General features: G+C 30.5%; 1 protein-coding gene across 1 annotated transcript; it reads left to right on the forward strand.

The window, feature by feature from the left end:
* Nucleotides 1-120: 120 nt before the first annotated feature.
* Nucleotides 121-19,028, forward strand: LOC121129648 (uncharacterized). Its single transcript, XM_040725375.2, has 2 exons — nucleotides 121-454; nucleotides 18,295-19,028. Exons 1-2 carry the CDS (start codon nucleotides 371-373, stop codon nucleotides 18,805-18,807), a joined length of 597 nt encoding a protein of 198 aa, XP_040581309.1. The 5' UTR covers nucleotides 121-370; the 3' UTR covers nucleotides 18,808-19,028.
* The last annotated feature ends 7,131 nt before the right edge of the window (nucleotides 19,029-26,159 follow it).

The raw sequence follows: 26,159 nt of genomic DNA on the forward strand, positions 1-26,159 counted from the left end.
CTACATAGAGTAATAAACATATAAAAAGGATCTTCTTCAATGCCCTCTGTGAAGCGTCTTCGTTTTTTTTATATGTAATTTTAATCTAGATTTTTTTTTTTCCTTAAAAATGTATAATTTGCGTTCGCGAAAATTTTTTTATTTGATTATTACATTTAAAACAAGGCACGAAAGGGGTAAAAAAATTATTGAATTAAAGCAGTTTTAAAGGAAATAAATTCATTTTTATAAATGAAATAGAACCACACATGAAGTCGTTTATAGACTATTAGTTCAAAATTTAGTGATTATACTCTAGATTGTCTCCCGGATTTATTATAAAAATAGTTGTGCTTAAAGGATTTTTGGTGCAGAGTTCTTTGAAGTAAAAATGGAAATGATTAAGGAGAGTGGTGATCAGTTTAAATCGCGGATGGAAGAGGATAAACGACTTTATTTGGACAGCAACTCAAAGGTAATAATGACATTATTATACATGTATATTCAAACATTTTTGACTCTACTACTCATGTAGATTAAATAACATCCGTTAGAGGGAGTTCCTTCTGCAATATACAATGTTTGAATACAAATCTAATCAAAATTTGTGAAATGTTTCATTTACTTATTTTAGTCTTCAATTACTTTAAATGATATTTGTATGTATCCCTGTAAGAAAAATGACATTTAAAGCTAAGATCTACCACATTTATATTGTATGTTATTGAAAGGATGGCCCATAAATACCAAATGAGTCATTTTCAAATAGTAGCTACAATATGTTGACACAATTACGCACTCTAAATACGATTATATGCTACCTTCTTCTGTCATTTTTACTGATACTTCTTCGCTATTACAAACATTGGGATTGAGTCCCTATGTTCTATGATTCCATACTCAAAATATGAAGAGTATATGCACCCATTTTGACAACATACAATTGTGCAGTAATCGTTTCTCAATCAACAAAATGGTATCCTGGAGAAGATTTCAATATTGCATTTGTCATTTCATTTGATTTTTCCTTATTATGATGAGGGAATGTGTTTTTCTTGAGATGACACATGGATATTTTTATTTTTTCTTGGAGCTTTTCAATCAAGAAGAAACAAGACAAATGGGCCAAAATATGATGGTAAAAGTTGCCCAATTTTTCCCTCAAATATTATAGTTAATAATTGCTCTAAATTATTTATCACAGAACCTTTCCACGTGTTCATTCAAATTCATTTCTACTATGTAATTACTATTCAATAATTTGGTTTACTTCTGCTTAAGAAGAGATATCATGAACATTCATCACCTTGTTAACTTTTTTATACATCGCAACCTTTTCGCCAAACAGAAACAAAGGTTTGTGAGAATGATCTAAAATCAGTAGATAACAATTAGCCAATTTTTTTCGACTATCCTTTTTTTTATTAAATGATCATGGCTGGGGATTTTTTACAACGTAACATGAGTTAATTCGAAATTCAACTCATCAACAACGCTCAGAACAGTAACCACTAGGGAAAATAAGTCGACAAATCGATAGCTGACAGCAAAATAGTGTGTAGAATTTGCATCACCTTTCTGTCTTCCTTCTTTGAGAAAGGAGTCTGTTTTCACTCGTTATATTACCTATGCGGTATCTCGCAACCTCCAAAGAGAAATTGGCCCATGATCAATTAGTATATTGAACCCTTTCTTACAAAAATTCATTTGGGGGAGCCCAAAATCAGTTGTTGATAGTAGCAAGGTAATTATCATTATTCAGAGATAATTCAAACTTTTTTTTTTCTTTTTGCCTTGTAAAAATCGATAGCTAACAGTGTAATTTTAATTGTCAGTCTGGTAATTCCATGTTCATCCTTCTTTGATTGAGAGGATCCATAATATTTTCTTAAGATATATGTATTTCATATGTATGAGTATGTATATTGTAAAGGGCCCTAAAGTAGTGTACATTCCTAGAGTATGACGCCATCCTTAGTCCATATTACTATAGTAGAAGGGATAATAATGTTATTTGCAATACTAATATGGCACCTTCTCATGGCATTATTTTCTGCTTCTACATGAAAAGGAGGTGAATTTAACGACAAATCCGTCTGTGAGCTCTAGGTAGAGAAAATAATGCAATTCTATTCGTGTTAATATCTTTAATTTCATCATCAAAATCCCATGTTTGAGGGAGAGAAGCATGTATTATAATAAGGAATTCCAAGGAGCCTTGAAAGAGTTTCGATTCTAAATGGGAGCAGTTGAGGTAGCTTCTTCTTGTTTTTATCATTATTGAAAAGTAAAGGGGAAAAAAATAGTTGAAGAAGAAGATTCCGTCTTCTTTTACTTCTTGTAAATAATTTTTAAGGAGCGGCTCGATCCAGTTTTTATATTTAGCCCATCTCATTACTGACTTCTTTTATATACATATATTTTATTTCATCCGGGGGTCAATCGTTGAGAACTTGCTCTTCTATTGACTCTACCTACAAATGTACAACATTTACTTACTTGGGTCACTCCTTTATGTCCCTGAAATCCACATTATAATTATTTTTTATTATGCACTATCGTCATCTTTTATCTTCTTCTTTTTTTCTTCTCTCTCTCTTTCTTGGTCATCCTTCAATTTCAATCCTGACATTGTTCATGATTGTGTCTAAATTCACGGCCACTGATTTGCCACTTCTTTTTTTCTCTCTTCTTCTTCTTGTCTCCTTCTTGCTCAACGTGGCATGAATTCACAGACAGATACATACAGTCCCGTGACATTGAAAAAACACTGGAAAAGAAATTAATATCAAAATATACGTGACATATTACAAGTTGCTGTAAATTTACAAGAGTACCATATTATACAGTCCAGACTTTGAGTCCTATTAACTTGAAAGTCGTTCAACTAAGGGTTCAATTTGCGTGTTGAGTGCAGGAACTTATCTTTGGGTGTATATTACGGTCAAGACCGGAATATCTGGCCAAAATCTAATCATTTTCAAGACGTGGCACGATTTTTTTCCCAATTTTGCATCTTCTACCTTATACTGATGTATCAGCTGTACAATTATAATAAATACTACACGTTTAACTTCATATGACTGCCTTGAAGGTCAATGTTCACAATTTCGAAGGATAACTGACATCATCAACTATTCATCTATAAAATCGGGTTTGACTCTATTTTAAATGAGACCGAACCAGACTAATTTTTTGGTTAAATTAATCCAGTTCAAAATTTTCTTTGGCACAGATCTAGACCAAATTTTTGCTTGACACTGGTTCAAACAGAACTTATTTTTAGTAGACCTAATTTGGTCACAAGCAATTCAAATGAAGTGCAATAATAGTTCACAAACAATCTGGCATGAACGTTGTTCTCGTATTTGTCGCTTGCTTACGTACACGATAATGGTGGCGCCATCTTTCGTTTATTAGCAGTTTGTGTTCTTATTTATTTATTATAGCAGTTTAATATATCAATCCCATCTTACAGAAGTTGATGATTTTTTTGTTAAAAAATGCCCCATTTTGAACAATTTTGACTTCCATCTTTACTTGATCCATGGAATTCCATAATCCTGAAATAATCATACAAATTTTGTATTCCCTCATGAGGGTAATTTAAAAGGAGTTATTAGTAATATAAAAAAAATGAGTACACGAATTTACCCATTCCTTCATGAGGGGAAATAAAAGAAAAATGAGCTAGGATGCATTCATGATTACTCCATTTGTCTGAAATTAACCTCATTGAGATATACAGATATTATATGAAGGATAATATTAAACCTGTAAACAATTATTTGATATATATTATTTATTTATTCTATTTCGAACAGCAGCAATAGTCAAAGCCTATAAATGTTGACGTATGCAATTGTTTACCAAATATAACAATTATTATTTTTAGTAAAAGTAATATATTTAAGATAAGGAGATAAAAATTTGAAAAATGACGTCATAGTGAAAAGAAAAACTGAACAAAATAAAATAATCCTAACATGTAAATAACGAATATTTATAAATGTGTCAAACAATAGAGGAACTAGCTTGAGGTCAGCCTCACTTTCCTGGCTAAAGTATAGAGGTATATAATTCCAAAAACTAACCCATCTATAATAAACACTTGGCTTGAAATGTAATTATTGGGTTTTGTGGGCTAATTGGTATTCTGAAGAGAGAGACGCATTGCGAAGAAGAGGTAACCTTTTTTTGGATCCAGGGTGAGTGAGATAGGTTTATCTTTTTGTTTAAAATTCGGTAGAGTGTAATAAAATCCTCAATGAGGGCAAGTCTTTTGATTTTGCATAGATAGTCGTCGCTATCTCCCAATGAAGGAAAAAACAACAGAAGCCTAGCTTTCACCTTTTCTCAGGATGTATATTCCTATACAAAGAATAATCTGTGAGGCTTTCTGTTTTTGATAGAACACAACTTCTGAGCCGTCCTGTATACTTATAATAATTTTAACGTATAATGGCTATTATATTTTATGAATTAGTCCCTTGTACATATTTGTACCAATTACCATCCGTTTACTATCCGTCAAGTATTTTTTAAATCATATTTTATGGCCTTCATTATTCATTTCCATGTTGTTTTTACAAAACACAGAAATAAGTCAATATGATTTCCATTAGTCGTTTTCCATTATTGAACAATAATTAAAAATCTAAATTCAGCCTTGAACCCGTTCATTTCTGATTTTAAAAAAAAGAAAAAATCGACGCTCATGTACTGTTTATTCAAGTTTAGTCTTGACTTAAAAAAAATTTCTTTCTTCGCAAGAGCTGAGTGAAAAGATGACGTTATTTTCTTCGTGACGTATGTAAGTTTTTCTTCGTTTGGCGGAATTCGTATTGTGAATTTATGGATATCACATAGTTAGCTGTAAAGTATGGGCCCTAGCGGACAAAAAAAGTAATCTTTTAGACAATCTGAGAAAAATTGAACATGTGGTCCTCGGCTGAAAGATGTATATCAGATATCTTTGGTCAGAGTAAGTCAATGGCACAGTCTTCCACACACTTTGCATCTTCCACGTTTTATATCCATAGCAAGGCAGTTCATCTGGCTTTCCAAAGCCAGACCTTCTGACAATTGATGTTGGGTATAAAGCTAGAAGTTATACTATTTTTATGATTTCAGGTAAAAAAAAAAATATATATATATATATATTTATGTAAGTAGGTATTCCCTAGAATTGATCTGAAGGGGCCTTACCTCATAAAAGTTTAGTGATATTCCTGTTCTATGTTACATAAAGAGTTGGATGGCTCATGGTACCAACATATTCTTTCCGATTCACATAAAAAAAGGAAGTCGATATACGATTTATTTCGAAACCTTTTTTTTAAAAAAAACATGGAAAAAATATTGTAACAGGCACATACAGGGGCACCCGCAAAAATTTTCTTAAGGATAGTTGAGATATGGGTCAAGATAAGATTATTTTTTATATAACACAATTTTCAATCTTGCTTTTATTTATAAAGGATTAATTTTTATGTCATTAGTGGTCATATTTATGATACACTAAGTACCTTTTTCCAATACAAATTTTGGTATTGACCGTTTTAAATGTGACAGTATCCCGGTACTACAATTGTATTGGTATACCGAACAATAGTGGTATATAAAAGTAAAATAACATTAATATTTTTCCTTATGAACCAATTAGGTATAATAATTATCATTCGTGTAACTTAAAGTTTAAAAACAAAAGTAGCGAAACAAAGGTCACGTGAATGTTTTTTGTATAAGGAAGCAAAACTTTTTTTTCTCCGCTAGGAGCGTTGAATATTATTCAATTACCAACTATGCAGCCTCCCTTTTAGTATTAAAATTTCCACTCTTTTATCTGATTGAACATACCAAACTCTGCCAAGGGAAGAAAAAGTTGCATACGTAATGAGGAAAAATGACAATATATGATATAGTGACGTCATCTATGATATCATAAATAGCGACATCTTGAGTGGGGAAAGAAAATATATGTACGAATATGTATCTCCTCAAGCTAAAAGGCACGTTTTGCTATATTGTTTTAAAGGTTTATTGTAACTATCCTTAGTTCATTGTAATATTTTAAAAAATTGGACAAATAAGAGCAGATGTGCTTAAAACTACGTCATTCTTACAATCATATATAGGCCTCCTCCAGGCCCATCATTCCCCCATAGTGTTTATGCTCTTTTAGTATAGGAATATACTTATTTTCTTCGACACGATTTATAAAGTATTAATATTTGCAAATATATGTATCCATTTTAACGCCTTGTCAAAACATCTCTCTAAGATGTCGTTACCTTTATTTGATCACTCAACCTTTCATACGCAAAGGTACCCAAAATAGGTTCCAAAATCATTTGTTATCTAGTTTGCCAAAGATCTTCCAACGATTGAATTATTATTGAAAAATGGTTTGGAATAATTATTTCAACAACATGGCCACTAAGACGCCCTCAAACTAATCCAAATCTCAAATTTTAAACACCAAAAGAATAGTCAAATTTCTGTAAAAAAAATCACATTGAAGCCTTGGATATTTTTTTGATTATATAAACTTTGCTTTGAGTTTGGATTTTTCACATTTCATATTGTTTTCAGGCATAATTATCCTTTTAAATCCCAATGTGGTTTGCAGCGATATGCATCTGCAGAGAACTGAGAAGTCGTACCAGACGACCAATAGACCCTATCAACTAGAAACCTAATTATAATTCAACCAATCAACATTCAGAACACTCATGAGGGGGGGGGGAGAAAAAACATCAACAGCTGATAACACAATACACTCTATATTTTGTTGTAAGGGAGGTAAGCCCAGGCTAATTGTATAAGAACAATTTAATGATTCCCCCATTTTACAAATCATACACAATTCTGGTGAAATATTCCTGTATTAAATCTAAGCTGTGATATTATTTGGGATTTCCCCAGGAATATATAATAATCTTTTCTTTTTTTTTAGTTTAAAAAGATGTGTACTCCAGGATGATTTAGTGTACTTACTTTCATCTACTTTTGTCATTCTACCTAAGTAAGATGGTAGATTATGAATATTGAATATGTAACAATCTGCGTAGAAATAGCAAAGTTAAATACTGTAATGAATTCCTTTAATGTCAAGGATCTAAAAGAGAGGATCTATCTCTCTTAATTAGCCATATTACTGTCAAATATAAAGGGCAAAAGGATTACCTAAGATAAATGTATTTTATATAATATATATGTCATGTACATTCTACTTATTAATTATGTCTATTTTGAAACTTAGTCTGTCAATTGCTCAAACAAAAGCATTTTCTCACTAAATGCAGAGGCCTAACCCTATTCACACTTTTTCTGTTCAATCACTCATTCGTTAATGTATTTCTGTTTATCCGTTCATTCGAACACGATACATTTTTGTACAAATTTAGTTATACTTTCCTTCTCTCGAGGAGTCCATTTTGAGGGACCAACGATATATGTCACATAATTATCTTTTAGCGCAGAATTCACCTTGTGATTTTATGGAAGTTAAGTAGTTAGTTATAGATAGAGTTGTGTAAAATATGAGCATAAAAGGAACCTAAAAATAAGCCCACCTCCGTGTTACTGATTGTATTTCATGAGCACACGGACTAATTATTACATTATACTTAAAATTTATGTCTTCAAGAGTTGAATAATAATACCAACAGCATTGCAAATAAAAATAAATCTTTCTTATATAATCAATTAGAAAAAGCCTTTCCCACTTTCCAGGACATGTTTTATCCACTTTTAATGTTATAGAGGAGTTACTCCGATGAGATTCCTTAATTCAACTCGGAATCCAACAAGTAGCTACAGATCTAGCTAGGTTTGGGGCAGTCCTTACTTATTCGGGCCAGTCCAGTCTTAGGACCGGTCCTACCGGTCCTTGGGACCGGTTCATAAGACTGTCGGCCCTTCATACTGTCAGTACTAATAGAACAGACTTAAAAAAAGAATAAGTAAAGTTGAGTGACGTCTTCAAGGACCGAACTTTATAAGTTTCAGGACTAATACGCCGGACTGAACCGGACGGAACTGTAGTCTTCAGTCATAAATAAGGACTGACACAGCACTATTTGTAGCTCCTCAACAAATTCTCAAAGTATCTTTCCACCATTCATGAGCAAATGCACTCGTTATTACTTGATATTTAGATATTCTCTCTTCAAGAGTTAAATCATAATGATAGAGGCTTGTAAAATTTAAAAAATCTTCAGTATTGCCAACTAAAATATATATGGGACGTGTTAAGGTCATATGTTATAGAGAGGGATGCGACTTTTGTAGAGCACTAGTACAAGTCTGGAGTGAGATATGCACTACTATTGTTTGAAGACCTCATCTTCACATCAGCGACTCGTTAAATTATTAAGAGAGATAAAACAGTATTATTGTTGTATGGAGTAAAATTTATAAAGAAATTCTTTTAGATATTTGATAAAAGATGATTTTGAGGGTCAATTGATATTGATTGCCGGAGCAATAGTGCTGTAATAACGGAGTCAGTTTTTCATTTTTCATTGGTAATTATATCATTTGAATTATTGACTCGTTGTTGCATCCGTTCACGGATCCCCTAATTAAAATATTGCATCTAGTGAATAAATTCACGGCTCATACAAAATCAATGCATGAAATTGAGATATTAAAGACTATATTTAATCATTAGCACAAATTGATTTTTGTTTCTTAGGAACTTATTAGAGTCATTACTCCAGAAATAACCATTTATGTATGTTATCAACATACATAAATAAAGCATCCTTAAAAATTACGTCACCAGACTTAATTTTCACGACATCATGTAGGAAGTTAATACCTTACAGCTATTATTACCTCATCAAAGGTATGTAGTTTTTGAAGTATTTGTCCATAAAATCCTATGCAAATATATAGCAATATCAAAGAGAAATTTCACGTTGCCTCAAGGTATTTATTAGGCTTGATTAGAAAAGTATATAACATTGGCCTGCTTTTCAAGTAGTCGCTACTTGAAAAGCAGTAGTCTTTATGAGTAAGGATGTTTTTTGATCTAATTAGTTTCAAATTGAGCGTCTCGATACAATTAATAATTCATTGTTATTAAATAGAGCTCCAAAAAAACATGACAATTAGAGATATATCTGAAGAGAGAAACTTAGCTGGGATAACGTTTTATTAGACCAGCTACGAGCAGCTGAAATAATAATCAAATAAATATAAATCTATGAAGTAAGTAGGCAGGAAATATTTCAATGTGGATCATGTTTTCTACTCTGAGTCCAGCAAGGACATAAACTTATAACTACACAACAAATTTTCAGTATTACCCTTCACCATTAGTAAGATTTGGAAAAAAAAGACTGTTTAGGTTACAATTGTTAATTAATCAAACGCTAATAAGTTCATATTTTTTTATAACTTTAGTAATAAATATGTTCGTATCACTGTTGTCCAATATTTACGTTATATTAGTATGAAATACCTAATAAGTAGGTAATTTAGTCCATCAAAATGAGATGATAACATTAATATAAATTTGTGGTTCATTAAAATGACTAATGTTGTAATTAAATCAGCCGTAATGAGACGCACAACTTGTACAATATCTCATACAAATTACAACTCATACATAATTACAGCTTGTATACAATTATATATATACATCAATATATTTGTACAAATCTAGGGAGGGAATTGGCTCAATTGATATTCTAAAAATGAGATGGTGTAGGGGATTTTCTGTCCACTTTTCACATAAAACATATTCATTAAAGTAAATATCTCTGTACGTCAAGTCCCACTTTTAGTTTTATGTACTCCAACTATAAAAAGTACGGAAAACATATATCTATGGCTAAAAACTATTTTGAGAGGATTTAATATTTTAAAATTTACAAGGAAAAACATATATTCATCAGTGTTGACACTCGGTCCGAAACCGATTTTGTTCTGTTCGTTCTGAAGAAATTTCTTCTTGACCGATTTGCACAAATATTTCGCTCGGAATCGCAGTTTCACATCGTTGTCAAAATCGAATATTAACTAAAACAGATTCAGACTGGTTGTATACTTAGGAGCATCCACAGAATCGTATATACATATGTAGAATTGTTTTTAGAATTAAAATATTTGCGAAAAAAAATTCAAAAATCCACATCTATTAACAAAAATTTAATTTTTTTAAAAATAAATTTCCAAAATTATATTTCCAACATTAATTTTTTGTAAAAATATTTCAAAAATTCAAAGCTATTCACAAAAAATAAAGCATTAAATATTTTGCAAAAAAAAATTTTAAAAATGCACAGCTATTAACAAAAAAAATTGGAAAAAAAACTTTAGAAAATATATTTTTAATGATAAATTTAAAAAAAATTAATTCAGATATTAAACTTTGCAGTAAGAAGCAAAAATTCCTTAATTTTGGGAGGACAACAGCCCTTCCTGCCTCCCCACTGTGGAATCCTGAAACAGCATTTATAAAAATATATTTCAATATGAAAAAACAATTAATGAATTTTCCATAAATGAACAAAGCTTTAATTTTTTTTAACAGCTATAGATTTTTTGAAATGTTTTTGTTCACAGCTGAGGATTTTTGAAATTTTTTGGGAAGAGTTGCAGATTTTTGAAAAATTTTATGAAAAAATTTAAGATTTGAAATTAAATTTTTTCAATTAAAAATTTTGATTTTTTTTTTTTTAAGTTTGGAAAACCAAACCTTTCTCCTATTTAGTTATAATCCTGCGGACACCATTGGTACTACATCTTGTTTAATTATACTTTTCTAATGCAACTCCATTTAACCAATTAAAGAATCATTCAAAAAAATTATCACATTAACTGTTGACTTACTAATAAAGCAATTTTTTCTTATTTTTATGGAAATTATCAATTGATAAAAGGTTGCCTAAAGTTATATGTACTACTCATTAATAAATAATAAATTCGTTATTGTAATAGATCAAATTATAACATTAATCAATAGTAGATAATTAAAATGAATGATGTTGCAATTAAAATAATCTTAATGAGACGTAGATAAAGTAACTTGTTGAGTCTAATTATACGAAATTGCCGTTCAATATCAATGAGTTTTATTTACATCAAATAGCATTAAATACAGGTGTTTTTTTTTTTTGTTTTTTTTTAATTTAAAGGACATTGAATTAAGTTTCTTCGAAATTTTTATGAAACTCGTTAGTTTAATTTAATAAGTTTATCTACCATAGCAGCTAAGATGGCTGCGTGCTTCAATTTTTCATACAAATAAATAAGGGGCGTGGAGGGGCAGTAGCTCCCCTAAGTTAATGCCTTTTTGCTTTTTACTAGAAAATTCTAATTTTGATTTTTTTTCCAAAAAATAAAAAAATTTCTAATTTTTTCCAGAAACTTAAAATTTTCTTTGAATTCTATGATTTTTTAAAATTTTACGACAAAAAATTTGTTTTTTGTAGCAGCAGTGAATTTTTGAAATTTTTTTAAGAATACCTAAACATTAATTTTTTTTTTTTTCAAAAAATTTAATTTACTTTGAATAACTAAGGATTTTTGAAATTTTTCTCCAACAAGTTTAATATTTGAAATTTAATTTTTGGAATTTTCTGTGAAAAAATGTGGATTTTTGAAATTTTGTCTAAAAAGCTATCAAGTTTTGAAATTTATTTCAAAATTTCGTGTGTAACCGTAGATTTTCGAAAAAATGTAATATTTAAAATTATTTTTCAAAAAATGTAATATTTAAAATTACGTTTCAAAAAATTTGATATTTGCAATATAACTTTTGATATTTTTCCAGAAAAATTTCATTTTTTGTTTTCTTTAAAAAAAAATCTAAAAACCAAGCCAACAAAACCAAAAAAATATATATATATATATAATCCTGTGGATGCCCCTGAAACAAGCACAATCTATTGTACAATATAGAACCAGTACACAAAATCGATACAAATATGATTTGATATGAAATAAATAAAAAATTCATCCCAAAATGGTAAACTTTTCCTAATCAAAAAGTACTTAAACAATATTTTTATATACCTTCATAATATATTGAGTACGCGTATCTTTGTAGCACACAATCCTTGCCATACACACCTTAATCTAGAAAAATTAAAAAATTTAACCATGAGAGCATTAATTAGAGAATTATAGAGCCTCTATAATTATAATATAATCAGAATCTAATATATATAATTCGTTCATATACACAGCGATTCATATATTATATGGATATTAGGGTGGTTTGTATTTCAAATTATATCGAATTTTGATTTTCGGATACTAAAGAACGGTTATTATGTTATAAGATGCAAAAAGAAAAAAAATAATAATAATACATAATAACTAGGGATGTGAATATGTGCTAAATTCCGGTGAGTGTAAAAACCACTTTAAAGAGAATATTATGCAAAATATATTAACTTTGATAAACGACATATTTGCTGACATAAAAAACTATAGTACTCTTTGCTCCACAATTGTGTTTTTTTTTTAAAGTAAAAATACCAATAGCTGTAGTTAGTGTTATGTTGGTTCATATTTAGAACCGAATACCACGGTGCAGTCCATTCCTACCCCATTCAGTCCCACATGTCGGTCCTTAAAAAGGTAAAGTGGGTCCCTTGTGACATTATTAAGAGGTTTCCCCCCCCCCTTTTTTTAAATTATAACTAAGTAAAAAGGATAAATGTGTGTACTTAAATTGAGTTATAATGAAAATATGAACATTTTATGCCAAATATGTGCAATAATCTTAATGTTTGACATACCTTATTTGGCTTAATAAAAGATCAACATATTTATGACAAATTCATAAGGACCAATAGCTAATGATCGGTCCTAAATCTGTACTAGACAGAATAAATACGTACCCACATAAGAATGGCTTTAGTTTATTTTCCTTTAATTATGTTAAATTCATTTTTATACGGGGGTTCCTGTATGATTCAAACCCCCCCCTAATATATATATATATCTGCATTGTATGTACCTACATACATATAAGATCATATTATAGTAGGGAATATTAAAGCCACTATCCGCCTCCAACGTGTGTATACGATGGTATATTACTCAGATTTACATACCTACATAGGTATTTGATTTGATTTTTTTACTTTACATACGCCTTCATTGATGGAAAATAGATTAATGCATTTCAGAGTTGAATAAATCATAAATCGCCTAATATGTCAAGAAATCATAACAATCATCTACAATAGACAGCCATATATACATATATTCAGATATGTCGAGGTTATTTGCATAGACCTCCATTGTTATGAATGTTACTTCGTATTTCAAGCTATTGTACATTTGTACATACATAGGTTGATACGAGATCATATTATTATATTTGCAACATTTTTCTCATGACTCAGAATATGTACATAAGTAAAATGTTTTCTTTCATTTATTCTCCTCAGCCCATTAAATCTTTATCGTATCTTTCAACCTTTCCTTCTCCTAAAATAAACAAGGAGGAAGGCCCGAAATTCCTTGGCTATTAGCCAATTATTTGCAACTATTGGCTCTCCAATAGGATGTCCATTGGTTGTTTGACATCATACATATTGGATAAAAAGATACCGCAAAATCTTGAGATACAAGTACCACGATATACGAATTTTCATTTGAATTGGAGCTGGTTGAATTTAAAGAGCCTAAAAAGGAAAGAGAACACAAGATGGTTTAAATAAAAATTAAATAACAACTATATATATACATTCAGGATTCACGCTACCTGGATCAAAAAATATGGAATATAAATACCTGTCCTAGATGACTAGGGTTATGTATTTTTGTTTTAAAAATACTTTTACAATGTTTAAGACCATAATTATGATTCAGATACTATGAACTATGATACTAATGAATAGTTTATATTTCTACTTTATTCAAGTAAAAAGTACATAGCCCTCTCCAAAAACGTTGACTTGTAATAAATTACATTAGATGAATCTTAATTAAAAGACGTGATAACAATGAACTGCGCAATATATGAAAATAGCGCATATACTTAATTTTAGACGAATCAGAGTTTGAGAAAAGAAAACACAGTTTTTATTGATATACATGAAGCCTCTTTCCCTTATACTTTCTTTTGTAGAATGTAGTGTTCTGTCGGTCCTAATTTATTTGGTGCCGTCCAGTGGTCGAGCCAGTCCCCGAATTATTTTATTCATAAAAATGTCGATGTTAATTGAGCCAAATAATATTTATCAGATATATGTTAAGGTTTTTTTCATTACAATGCAATATAAAACAAATTGATGTAGATATATTTTTCTATAATATAATGGAATAAAAAAAAAAGATCTAATCCCCTAAGGACGTCATGAAGGATCTATTTTACCTTCTTTAAGGACCGATAAGTAAGACTGTACTGGATGGAATCGGACTGAACGGCGTTCTTTGATGCTAAACCAGGACGGACACAACACTAGTCGAAAGTATTCTTCAGAACTTATGTCGTGTGTGATAAATTGCTTTGACTACGTAATAACTAATCTGTCCCCTTGGAGCGATACGTATACTTGAGTATTGCTCTATAACGAACCATTAGTTAGAGAGAGAAAGGTAAGGAGAGAAGATACCACGTAGCCAAAGAAATCTCCTATAGCTTTCAGACCCTTCCACACAAAAGCTAGCTAGAATTTTTTTTTTCATAATGAAGTCTGGTGTGCATATTTTGTATTCTTCAACTAATAATTATCGTCAATTTCTGACAACAAATTATTCTACTTAATTCCTTGTAAATGCCACAAATTGCATTACTAAACGTAGGAAAAATTCATTAATTTATATTAAAGAATTATAAAGGGTTCATATTGAGGGTAATTTAAGTCTTATAAATCAATAAAATGCTATCAACGGTAGTTAACATATATAGTCTCTGCTATTGAGATTGATTAATGATGACGTCACTCCCTGATATCTATGATGGTTTCATATAACAAAGACCCCTTCAAACGAAATTAATCGATGAATAATATTGATAATTTTTCCTTTTCTTTATTTTTATTCAAGATTTATTTCATGTTAACACATGACCTTGTATGTTACAAAAGTACTCAAACTTGACAAAATGAATCCTTTTCTAAATGTATTTTCATATAAAGAAATTAAATAGTAGTGATTAACCTCATTATTTTCATGTGTAGGATGATTGCTTTAGTTTCCAACATGTTCTACCTATGCTAGTTCATATTCAAATATGTATATTCATACGTACACAGTGTGTACGTAAAAACGTCCCATCTGATAAAAAATACACTTTTATGGGGTATAACTATTTATTTAATAGGCGGTTCAAAAGGAAATTTTGAAGACAATTAAGTAAATAAATTTTAAATTACTTACTTTGTATAAGATGTTTTGGCCTTTAGCAGCCTCCCTTGGGTTATTTGGATCTACTAAGAGGGGTGGGCTTATTAGAATTATAATCATCCAACCTTTTGGTTTTTAATCCAAATAAAAAATTGGTTCATTATTTTATTTGACCGTGTTAACAAGGATCAGTAAACTACTCACTTGCCCTATGTAAGGATGATCAATTCACTCGTTTACTATTTTACACCAAAGAACGAATACGTGATTAAGTTGATCACGGCATCTACTCTGGTTCTTAAGCGGCAATGATACCATTGTAAAAATATTGGATCAACTCCTTGGTAATGCCAATAATGAGGTGTGGCATTTGCCTTTGATTAAATGCGTGCCATCTAATTTATCCAAGTCAAATATTTTTTTTTTAATATAGACCCGTTCAGTTCAAGATACATCCGTAGTTTCTTGAACTTTTTCAACTTTTTTCCCTTCTAAACTGCTTCAGGCAGATTTTTTGCTTATCTGACTAAATATTTCAAATCTCTTGGATACTGATGAAATTAGGAATTTGTTTGTGTCGAATGTTTTTTGAACCCTCTAATTTCCTAATGCAGCATTTTTTGCATGCTATTTGCACCGACACTCCAACAATCTTGACAATGTCTTTTTGATCTAAATTCACGTTAAAGTGAAGACTGATCTAAATTTCTACTTCTTTTCTGCTCTCACATTTTTTTTGCCAGATTTTATACATATTTGACTGTATGTCAACAACATATTTAACTATTTTTGTTACTATATATACTTTAATCAACTTATTGGGGCATTTATATGCATGCACTCTGTACCTATATAACACTGATTCGACTTCAAGTATGTACCTGGATTTCCCCCTCCTTTTTTTGATATAAAGTTATTTCTTCATAATTGATTTGAAATTCTCCCAATTTATTAACAACACCAATTTTCTTTCTAAATCTATCTTTCAGTTCTAATATCTTTTCTCATTACATTGATAAATGACTTCACTTAAGGTAGGGAGGGTGTTAGGGACTGGAATACAATCAAATACACATAAGTAGGTACTCGATACATTGGTTAATGGTGAACTGAAACAAATTGACTTCAATATATGTATGTATACCTCATTTAAAAGAGATTGAATTTTATGAGGTCGTTTTTGTTCGTAATGAATCCATGAGTCAGATACTTGGCATATACGTTACGTGATTCTTTCATCATGTGCAGATGAGGTTCTTCTCAATCTTCAAATTTAATGCAAAGTAAGAAAGTACGCATCGTACCAAGGATTCTAAATCTAGTTCAACTGAAGGCACACTTGTGATTGTCAAGCATTAGCACATTCTCTAATAAATGAGTTAAAACCCTAACATATTATTTATGCAACAACCAATAAACTATCAGCGGTAACGATTAAAATACATATTCTGTTTACCCTCAGTGTGACACCTTGTCTTGCTTCTGGGAAATAATCAGATAAAGTAGTACTGAGATAGGTGGCAGGTTGTAAATTACAAAAGTTAAACCCTAATAGTTATAGTGTATACAAGGCTTATGAGGCTCCTTTAATAGGCTTTGATTGTCTAGAGTCCGGTATCTTACCTTCTTTAGGTTTGACCTATTCACGTAGCTAAATAATATTCATGAATAATCTAGTATTACTGTCTATGTAGCACACTAGATTGTAATCTATGTCACATAGGTATTTTGTGGCACACTGGGCGATAACCCTTGCACTAGACTGTCCCATTTTCGAGTTAATATGTTCTCCATCATTTGCACAAATTTATTTTCTGCTGAATACAATAAATAAACTTATTTAGGGAAGTTTGAGACCTCTTAAGCCAATTTCGGTTTAGTATAGGACATTTTAATAAATTAAAAAAATAGATTTATGCGTGAAAATTAGCCATTTTTAAACCTCTTGAACCGCTCTAAATATTTTGTTGCTTTGAGTCCAAAATTGTATTATGAACATATTTATTAGTCTTTGATTTATCAGGAAAATATATGAGGCACTCTGTCGTGTTGTCATTTAAAGGGTTTTAGATATACTCAATGATTAACAGTTTCTTTGTTTTAACACTAAAAGATCAGTGACAGAGACGTCCGCGGGATTATATATATATATATTGTTGTTGTTTTTTACAGAGAAAGGATTGAGTTTGTGGAGTTTCTTAGGCAAAACATTAAAAAATTTTAAAAAGAAAATATCAAATATGAAAATCTTCATGAAAAAATTTCCAAAAATGAACAAAATTAAATTTTTCGAAGAAAAATTCAAAAAACTCACCTTTTCACAAAAAATTTGAAAAATTTACAACTATTCATAGAAAATTAAATTTTTTGGAAACAAAATTTGAAAAATAAATGTAAATTTCAAACATTAAATTATTTTAAATAAATTACTAATATTAAACTTTCTAGTAAAAAACCCAATTTTCTTAATTCTTAGACATCTTAGAACCCATAAATTAAGAAATATTTGGTTCAAAATACTTTGCTGATAAGCAAAATACTAAAAATATCATTTTTTTACTCAAAAAACTATTTATATCAAATTAAAATGGTTTGTAGCACGTCAAAAAATGCAGACACAGGCCTCAAACATTGCTAAACTCTTTTTTTATTGCCCCCATTTGAATAGTTATTTGTACAAGGCAGGGGGGTAACCAGAAAACGGTACTGTTTGGTACACACTTTCATTAAGGAACTGCATGTCCATGGAACATTAAATAGGAAACAGCAAGGATGTTAAAACTGAAAGAAAAAGATTTCATTTAGCGATAACCTTCTTAGTAATTAAAATATTTTTATGTAAATTAAATCTTTATATAATGACTCCTATCAAGATTTTTTACTCTGTTGTATGTCGTAGATACATAACTTATTTGTCAAGTCCAAGGACTGCTTGCTTACTTGCATAGACTAACTTGTTTTATTTTTTTCTTGTTTCTTTCATGTACATCAAAGGAAGAAGATCCCATGCGGAATCAAATTTGTCGTGTATGCGATGAGCCTGCGGCTGGATATCATTTTGGAGCATTCACATGTGAGGGCTGTAAATCCTTCTTTGGTCGAACCTGTGGTAAATCCAATTTGAACTCCATTTCCGAATGCAAAAACAATTATTCCTGCGTCATTGACAAAAAGAACCGAACCTCTTGCAAGGCCTGTCGTTTAAGGAAATGTCTTCGCGTTGGGATGTCCAAGGCAGGCTCTCGCTATGGGCGAAGGTCCAATTGGTTCAAAATGCATTGTGTGATGTCAAATTCACCATCCAAGATGCCACGGAATGAGATGATGGTAAAGACGAGTAGGGAGGAAGAGAAGAATAGGAATCAGGAAGAACTCCTCGCCAATATTTCATCACAATTCCCATGGTGGTACTTTGTGCTTCAAAGACAATTTCTTACAACCTATGAAAATAGTTTGAAGAAGATCAAGGATGAGGATAGGCCTATGGATTTGAGCCGTCGATCCTAAGGGATGCTCTATATATTATTATTACATATTTATATATATTTACTTTTTTAGGGTTAGTGAAATTATAAAAACAAACGTATTTATTATTTTTATGTAAACAAAAACATATTGCTTTGAGCTTGATGTCTAATTGGATAGGTTGTTTAACCTTTGTAAAAAAAAGTAATAAAAAGAAGTAAATGTTCTTAATTGTGATAAGATTGATATACATACAAACGACACAGATTTGAATATTTTTATTTATTGATCCATTGATTGGGCATAAGCGTTGTTAAATATAAATAAACATTTGATAATTATTTATCTAGAAAAAAAAGTTATCAATATGAAAACAATTCTGGTATTTGGAAGATATCATGATTCATACACTACACTAAAATATATCTTTTTTAACTCATTCAAAAAGAGAACTTTAAATGCACGGTTTTTAGATTGAATGTGGAACTAAATTGTGACATTAATATTTGCAACTTGCAACAATTTGAAAAACTAAATAAATAAAAAAACAAAGAGAAATAAATATGTGAAATTGATTCATTTTGAAGCTTTCTAAAATTGTGAACCAATCGACGTAGAAGAATTTTAAACTTATATCTAAAAAAGAGGAATTATTTCTTAGTAGATCTCCAGCATAGATTCATGCACTTAGTCGAATGTTAGGAATCTAGGATAAATATCTTTCTGCAGCTGCAATCATTATTGTTCTAAGACTTTCTATCCTGATAGGCTCTGCAGTAGTTCAATTTCCAACAATCAGGGCTTTTGAAGCTTAAAATGGTATGTCTTTTGCATACATGCCTTTCAAAGGGTAGACTAATTTCTCTGTAATCATTGGAAAACATAGTTTGATATACTCTTTTATAATTTTGAGAGCCAGGCAACTGGCAAAATTGTTAATTGCAGAATTAAGCATTTTACTACAATCCTTAGAGGGAACGTTAAAATAAATGCAGCCCGATGAAATTTGAAAATGGATGTTACATTTTTCCCCATCCTTTATGTTCAAGATGGAGACCATAATTATGTTTGTTCATTCAGAAGGTAAGTTTAATAAATCTTTGCAAACAAAGCGATCGAGAGTGGCTAAATAATAGCTAAATAATAGAACTCACGGAATGATAATATTACTTAACATATATTAAGAAAGCAAATTTTGTCTCCTTGATCCAAAGCAGTGTTTGTTACTAATAATTGTTTTGACTTTAGCAGCAAGCGTGTGCATCTATAACTCAGGGTGCCATATAAAAAGAAAAGACGAGTACTTAGCTATAAGAGTAAGATGACTATACATTTTTAGAAAAAGTATTGTTTTATTCATCAATATTTATGTTTCCCCCTTCAAAGTAATCCCTCTCAGGTAGAATACGCTTGTGCAAACACTTTTTCCAATCCTTCAAGCACTTCTCATAAGCACTTTGCTGTAAAGCCTTGAGCTCTTCCAGCGATGCAGTCATTATCTCCTCAAACGTTGCAAATCTCCTTCCTTTCATAGGTATCTTTAGTTTTGAGAACAAGAAAAAGTCACATGTGACCAAATCAGGTGAATATGGTTCCTGAGGTATGATTGTCCCGTTATTTTTCGCCCAAACTTTTTTCACAAGCAAAGATGAGTGAGTTTGGCATTATCGAGATGCAAAAACCGTAAATTATCTTTCCACAATTCCAGATTTCTTCTTTCATTGCTTCTTCCAAGCTGTGCATAACTTCAAGATAAAACTCTGTATTGACTTATGACCATCATATGGTAAAACCTCCTGATGCACTACGCCACGGTAGCGTGCAAAACTTTATCAATTGAGGCTCGTAAATGACATCTTCCCGACACTCCTGGAAGAGTTTGTCCCTCCTGCAAATTTTTTTTTTAACTTGGAACAGTTTCACCGTATGTGACTGTCAACATTTCCAGTGTTTAGAACTACTTTATTTATTTTTCCCACACACTTTGATAAAAATTATTTGATCACTGTTTTTGAATAACAAAAAATCGCCAATGTAGCAAAGTACATAAATCGGTATACCTCTCATCAACAAACTGAATATATTACATAGATGAAATAGTAAAATTAAATTCTTGGGGGCGTGTGTACTAACATTGAAAAATTAAGAAATCCAGTATACGAAAAGTACAATTCTGCGAAATTTAAAAAACACATTACTTTTCGAACACACCTCGTATAAAATAAAGTATAATGAATATGACTTTATCAAAGAGCGTGTGTAGCTTAAGCTCAGCGTGTCATATTAAAAAAGAAAAAGGGAGTTTCTATGTTTGGGATTGTTGGGAATCTGAAAAGTGTTTTTGATTTATTACTTCTTTCTTTTTTCCAAGTCTGCCATCATTATTCTTTCATGCTTAAGGAGAGAACATCTACGTATTGAGTAAGTACGTGTTAGTGTGCTCATGAGGCATGTAAGTTAAATCTGAGTATTTGTGCGTAAGTTATCTTCTCCATTAATAAAGTCAATCTCTATTATTAAATAAAGATTTATCTGTTCGTCGACGCATAATAAATCTGAGCAATGGCGGGAACTACTGGTAATATATTTATTATTTGTAAAATTGAAGGACAACTGAAGATATATCTTATTTTTGAGGAAAAGTGGTCAAACGCAATTGTTAGGTCAAGTAGATTCCTTCTCATATGAATGTATTTTTTTCCACACAAGATGTCACTTTTTATTAGTCACGAAACTTTATCCTTTTCTTCTTTTATTTCACTTCAAGATGTATCTTATACCACAGGAGGTGGGCCACAGGGGCTGTATCCCCTGCCACCATAACTAAGGAATGTTTGCTTTGTACAAGAAAATGTTGTCGTCATTTAGGCAAATTATGCAGGAGAGGAAAAAATTTATTTTTTAGAAAATAGCTATAGATTTTCAAAATTATTTTCAACAATTTATTTTTTGAAATTTTTCCCGCAAATGTTTAATTTTTCGTTAGTAGCTATAAATTTTTGAAATTTTTTCCCAAAAAAAATTAATTTTTTGTAAATAATTCTGAATTTTTGAATTTTTTTTCAAATATCTATTTTGTTAAATTTCACACCACTATTTGTACAAATATTGATCTGAAGATCTTCATTGCACCACTCGGTGCATAGCTTTGCTAAAACTTAATCTATTATATAAATACTTATAACTATATTATTTTGGCAATATGTTGACTTATTTCTTATTTTGCATGTATTTACAATTCAGTACGAAAATATAATGCAAAGCATCTACGACAAGAAACAATAAATTATAATTTCCAAAATACAACAAATCTTCTTGACAAATTTAATTTACATATTATTTCATAGCACCGATAAGAGAGGGGGGGGGAAGGAACGTGTGTTCGTACTTAATTAGCAGTGGTTGTCACTTTTAAGAAACAAATTACTTATTATTATTATTATTGTTTTCCAGGCAGCTATTAGAGGAGACACAAAATCAAAACCTTTTTTCTTTTTTTCTATGATTTATGATGATCAGTTCCCAAGTCTTGAAAAATGAGGCATGCATGACTGGGATTGAAATGTACATATATATGCTGTTTCCTTGGCTTGAATTCAATACTAAGCACATAGATATTATATGAACAATGTACACAACTTATCTTCATTAAGACTTAACAATTCATTTTAATAGAAAAATGCACATAAATATAATTTAAAAATTCAGAGGTGAAGATTTTGCACGTATATCTCAATTCTAACGCGTACCTCTTTTTGAATCTAAGTTGTAGGTCAATATTAGTGTTGATTTAGGATGGCCTGGGTAACAACCGTGCCTCTTGACTCTTAATCGTAACATCCTCAATGATATTTATATAATATATATAGAGGGTTGATCTTATATAGTGGTAGACTTAATTAAAATGTTCATCAATCAAAAATTTATTCGTCAATTTTCTTCAAAATTGGTGAAGAATAAGTTTTGTTAGTCAAGATTCCTTATGTAAAGCTTCAACTCAATTAAAAACCATACAAACAAGAACGGGTAAAATGCAGCAAAAAAAGAGATATATTTTGAAACTTCTCTCAGGTGTATATCCAAAAAGCTCAGGTTAGAGAGACATAATCGTTTTACTGTCTATCATGTAATTAAATATTTTGATCGGGAGGGTTTCTTTTTTAACACTTACTGCATTGTAAAAAATATGTTCACTATCTAAAAGTTGAAATAAGGTGCACCATATTTTAACTGATAAACCAGACCTAAAAAAGCCTAAAAATTACAAATTTTGTGATAGAAAATATCCTTTTTTTTCAACTATAATTCTTTCAGAGGTCTGTAACTTTGCCAAAGTGAGTGTTTTGATTTAATCCTACAGAAAGACAAGAATGTAAGGTGTCCCAAAAAAATAAAATTATTTGTTATCATGAAATCTGTACTATTTTATTATGATATTTTTTTTAGATATAACTAAGATAACAAAAACCATCCAGATACCTTAAAAATTCTGCCAAACCTGAAGGCTTAGAGATTTACTCCATTTTGAAGGGAAAAATTGCTACAAATTTTATAGTTTTGCATATGAAAACTTTATATTTTAGTTAATATGACTAATTCTATGAATTATATTATTTTGTTTGACTTATATCTTCATTCTGATACAAGTAAAAATCAATATTTTAATTTATAGTCTTTTAAACTAATTTTTCTTTTTTCTTTTTAGATTATTTTTTGTTTAATTTAGACCTTTTTCTGCATAAATATACAAGTTTGAGTTATGTATATCAACTTTATAGTACATTATGGCTAAAGTTAAGCCTGCTACTAGAAGTTGTACCCTGAATAAAGCTAACACAACTCTTCTGTAAGTTAGCATTTGTTTCTAAGAAATGCATATTCTCCAGCAATAGCCACTTCCTGATCCATTTTTTGATAGTTTAATAGCTCCTTATAAAATTTTAAACTAGTAAGTGAAGCTTACGTAGATAAAGGTTCTTTAATCCAATAAGGCCCATAAACAACACTTCTGAATCCGACCAATCTTTCTAGAGGATTTATAGTTTCATTACTGTTGTTGAGTTCTTCACAGTACAAACTGTTTTTCTTGCATATAGTTGGCATGACATAAAAAGAGCTCTATGCATAGCTCCTGCTTTACTAACATGTCTTAACTCTGATGAGTTTCCATGTAAAGTCATACTTATATCTGCATACTCTAAATAATCATCTCGGAAAAATGATTTGGTGTATAACATTACATGTAGTAGTAGTCTGTAGTTCACAAGTTGATCTTTCAGTTACAGGATAGCCTATATTTTTTGATTAAAAGAGGCTCCAGTTGCAACTACTACGAATCTTTCTACATTTAATATCCTTTTTGAATCCCGGTGAATTTTTATTCACCATGGATAATTGGATGTTACTTCTCCAAAAGAGGCTGCCACTTCTTTGGATATATTTGTGAGTATTTTTTCGTATCCTTGGGCTGTTGACGACTTTAAAGGGACGAAATCCTCAATTTCTTGTCCGCGAGCTTCAATTGTTGCTGCAATCAGCAAAATTGCAATTCTCTTCGAATTTTCTCAACTATCAATGACTTTGGCTATTTTTGGAGATGCCATAACACATTTTGGCAAGGCCTGCTGCTATTTTTTTTAAGCTAGATTATCAGAGAACTTCTACTTATTAGTAACAAATCTAAATCCTTTTGAACTGTACTTCCTGACTTAATCATAGGTCATTCTTTATTTGGAAACCATTATTGTTTGCATTATCAAGACGTTGTTTTTATTTTATATTTATCCATTGCTTCCAAATGTACATTTTCTCCTCCTTTGACCAATTTTAAAAACTCAATATATGTTTGAGCCTCATCTATTACCAGCATTAAACAAAGTATATCTTCTGTTTTGGGATTAGAGATATCAATAAGGATAACTATGTTTTTCAAAAAATTATCAACATTTTGTAAATGTCCTTACTTTGTGTTTTTTTAAAGCTTGTTATTCTTTGTAGCACATGATAAGTTTGTTTGTGGCCCAATCTTTTTTACTTGTCGGTAAGTTGCACATTTTCCAAAACAATTGGACTTCATCGATAACGACTACAGCTTATTTCATATCTAAACTTCCCTTGTATGGTATTTGATTATAGTGTAATGAAACATGTTTTATATAATGAAAATATTTCAAAATTGTACTAGCTGTTTGTAAGGTTGATGATTCCACATTTCCGTATAGCTTTTAGTAGGAAGTTTAAATTTACCCATAATGTACTTTAAAGTTGATATAACTAACTCAAATTTGTATATATTTATGCAGAAAAAGGCCTAAATTATACAAAAATGAACCAAAAATATATAAAAATAATTAATTTAAAACACTATAGGTAAAGTAAAATATTGATTTTTAGTTGTATCAGAATGAAAATATATGTCAAACAAAATAATATAATTCATAGAATTAGTCATATTCACTAAAATTTAAATTTTTTCGAAAGTGGAGTAGACAGTTTAAATCAAATTCAATTCAACATTGTATATATTACAAAATCTTTAAAATACAGCGTACTAAGAACTTTTTTTTAACATATTTGGATTTGAAGTTGATGAGAATAGTTTTCAAAGTACTCTCTATGTGAATAACATATTTAAATGGTGATAAACAGTGTTTTAAACCATTGAGCCTGATTGTTATTGATTAAGATAATTCATGCACAATTTGCAAGCTACTAGCATGCTTATTATCCATAAAAGTAAGTGTGAGGTCCACCATTCTTAATTTATTTCTAAGAAGTCTCTTTAAAACGACGTATACATAGATTAGGTACAATATTGTAGACATCTTAAATCCAAGACGAAGCTACACCACACTATGAAATTACTCTATAAAAATATACACATTTAAAAATGTCAATAGTCGCAGTGATTTATTTTATATATATGTTTAATGTATGTTGTACAGTCAATAATAGTGTTGTATTCAACTATTACTTGAACTCACATAAAAAAAAAACTCGAAGTGTACAAATTTTCTAAAATTGCCCACCGAAATATAATAAACGAAGTGATCCATTAACATCTCAACACTTGAATTATAAACTTATACAAAATATAGTTTATTAAATAGCAATAGAATTTCAACTAACTTATACAATAAATAGATGTGTATCTAAGCTCTCTTAATCATTAATGTAGCCACCCGTAGCAGCAATGATTACTTGCAGGCGGCAGTGGAAGGCTTGGTACCCTCTGCAGATGCAGTCCTCTGTCATGGCCTCCCAGTGCTGTCTGACAGTGTCTTTGAGCGCCTCGGTGTGTTGATGACGTACACTGCAGGCCTTCGTCGACTACAACTTTTGGGTGGATGTCAAGGGGGTTGACATCCGTGCTGTGGAAGTGCTAAAAGTGTAAA

Source organism: Lepeophtheirus salmonis, chromosome 14 (assembly GCF_016086655.4).
Source record: "Lepeophtheirus salmonis chromosome 14, UVic_Lsal_1.4, whole genome shotgun sequence".
Lineage (NCBI taxonomy): Eukaryota > Metazoa > Arthropoda > Copepoda > Siphonostomatoida > Caligidae > Lepeophtheirus > Lepeophtheirus salmonis.

Bases quoted from the DNA above. Each gene is read 5' to 3' on its own strand.
- LOC121129648 (XM_040725375.2), top strand. From the start codon at position 371: ATGGAAATGATTAAGGAGAGTGGTGATCAGTTTAAATCGCGGATGGAA. The intron at 455-18,294 runs GTAATAATGACA...TGTACATCAAAG, and splicing joins ATTTGGACAGCAACTCAAAG to GAAGAAGATCCCATGCGGAA.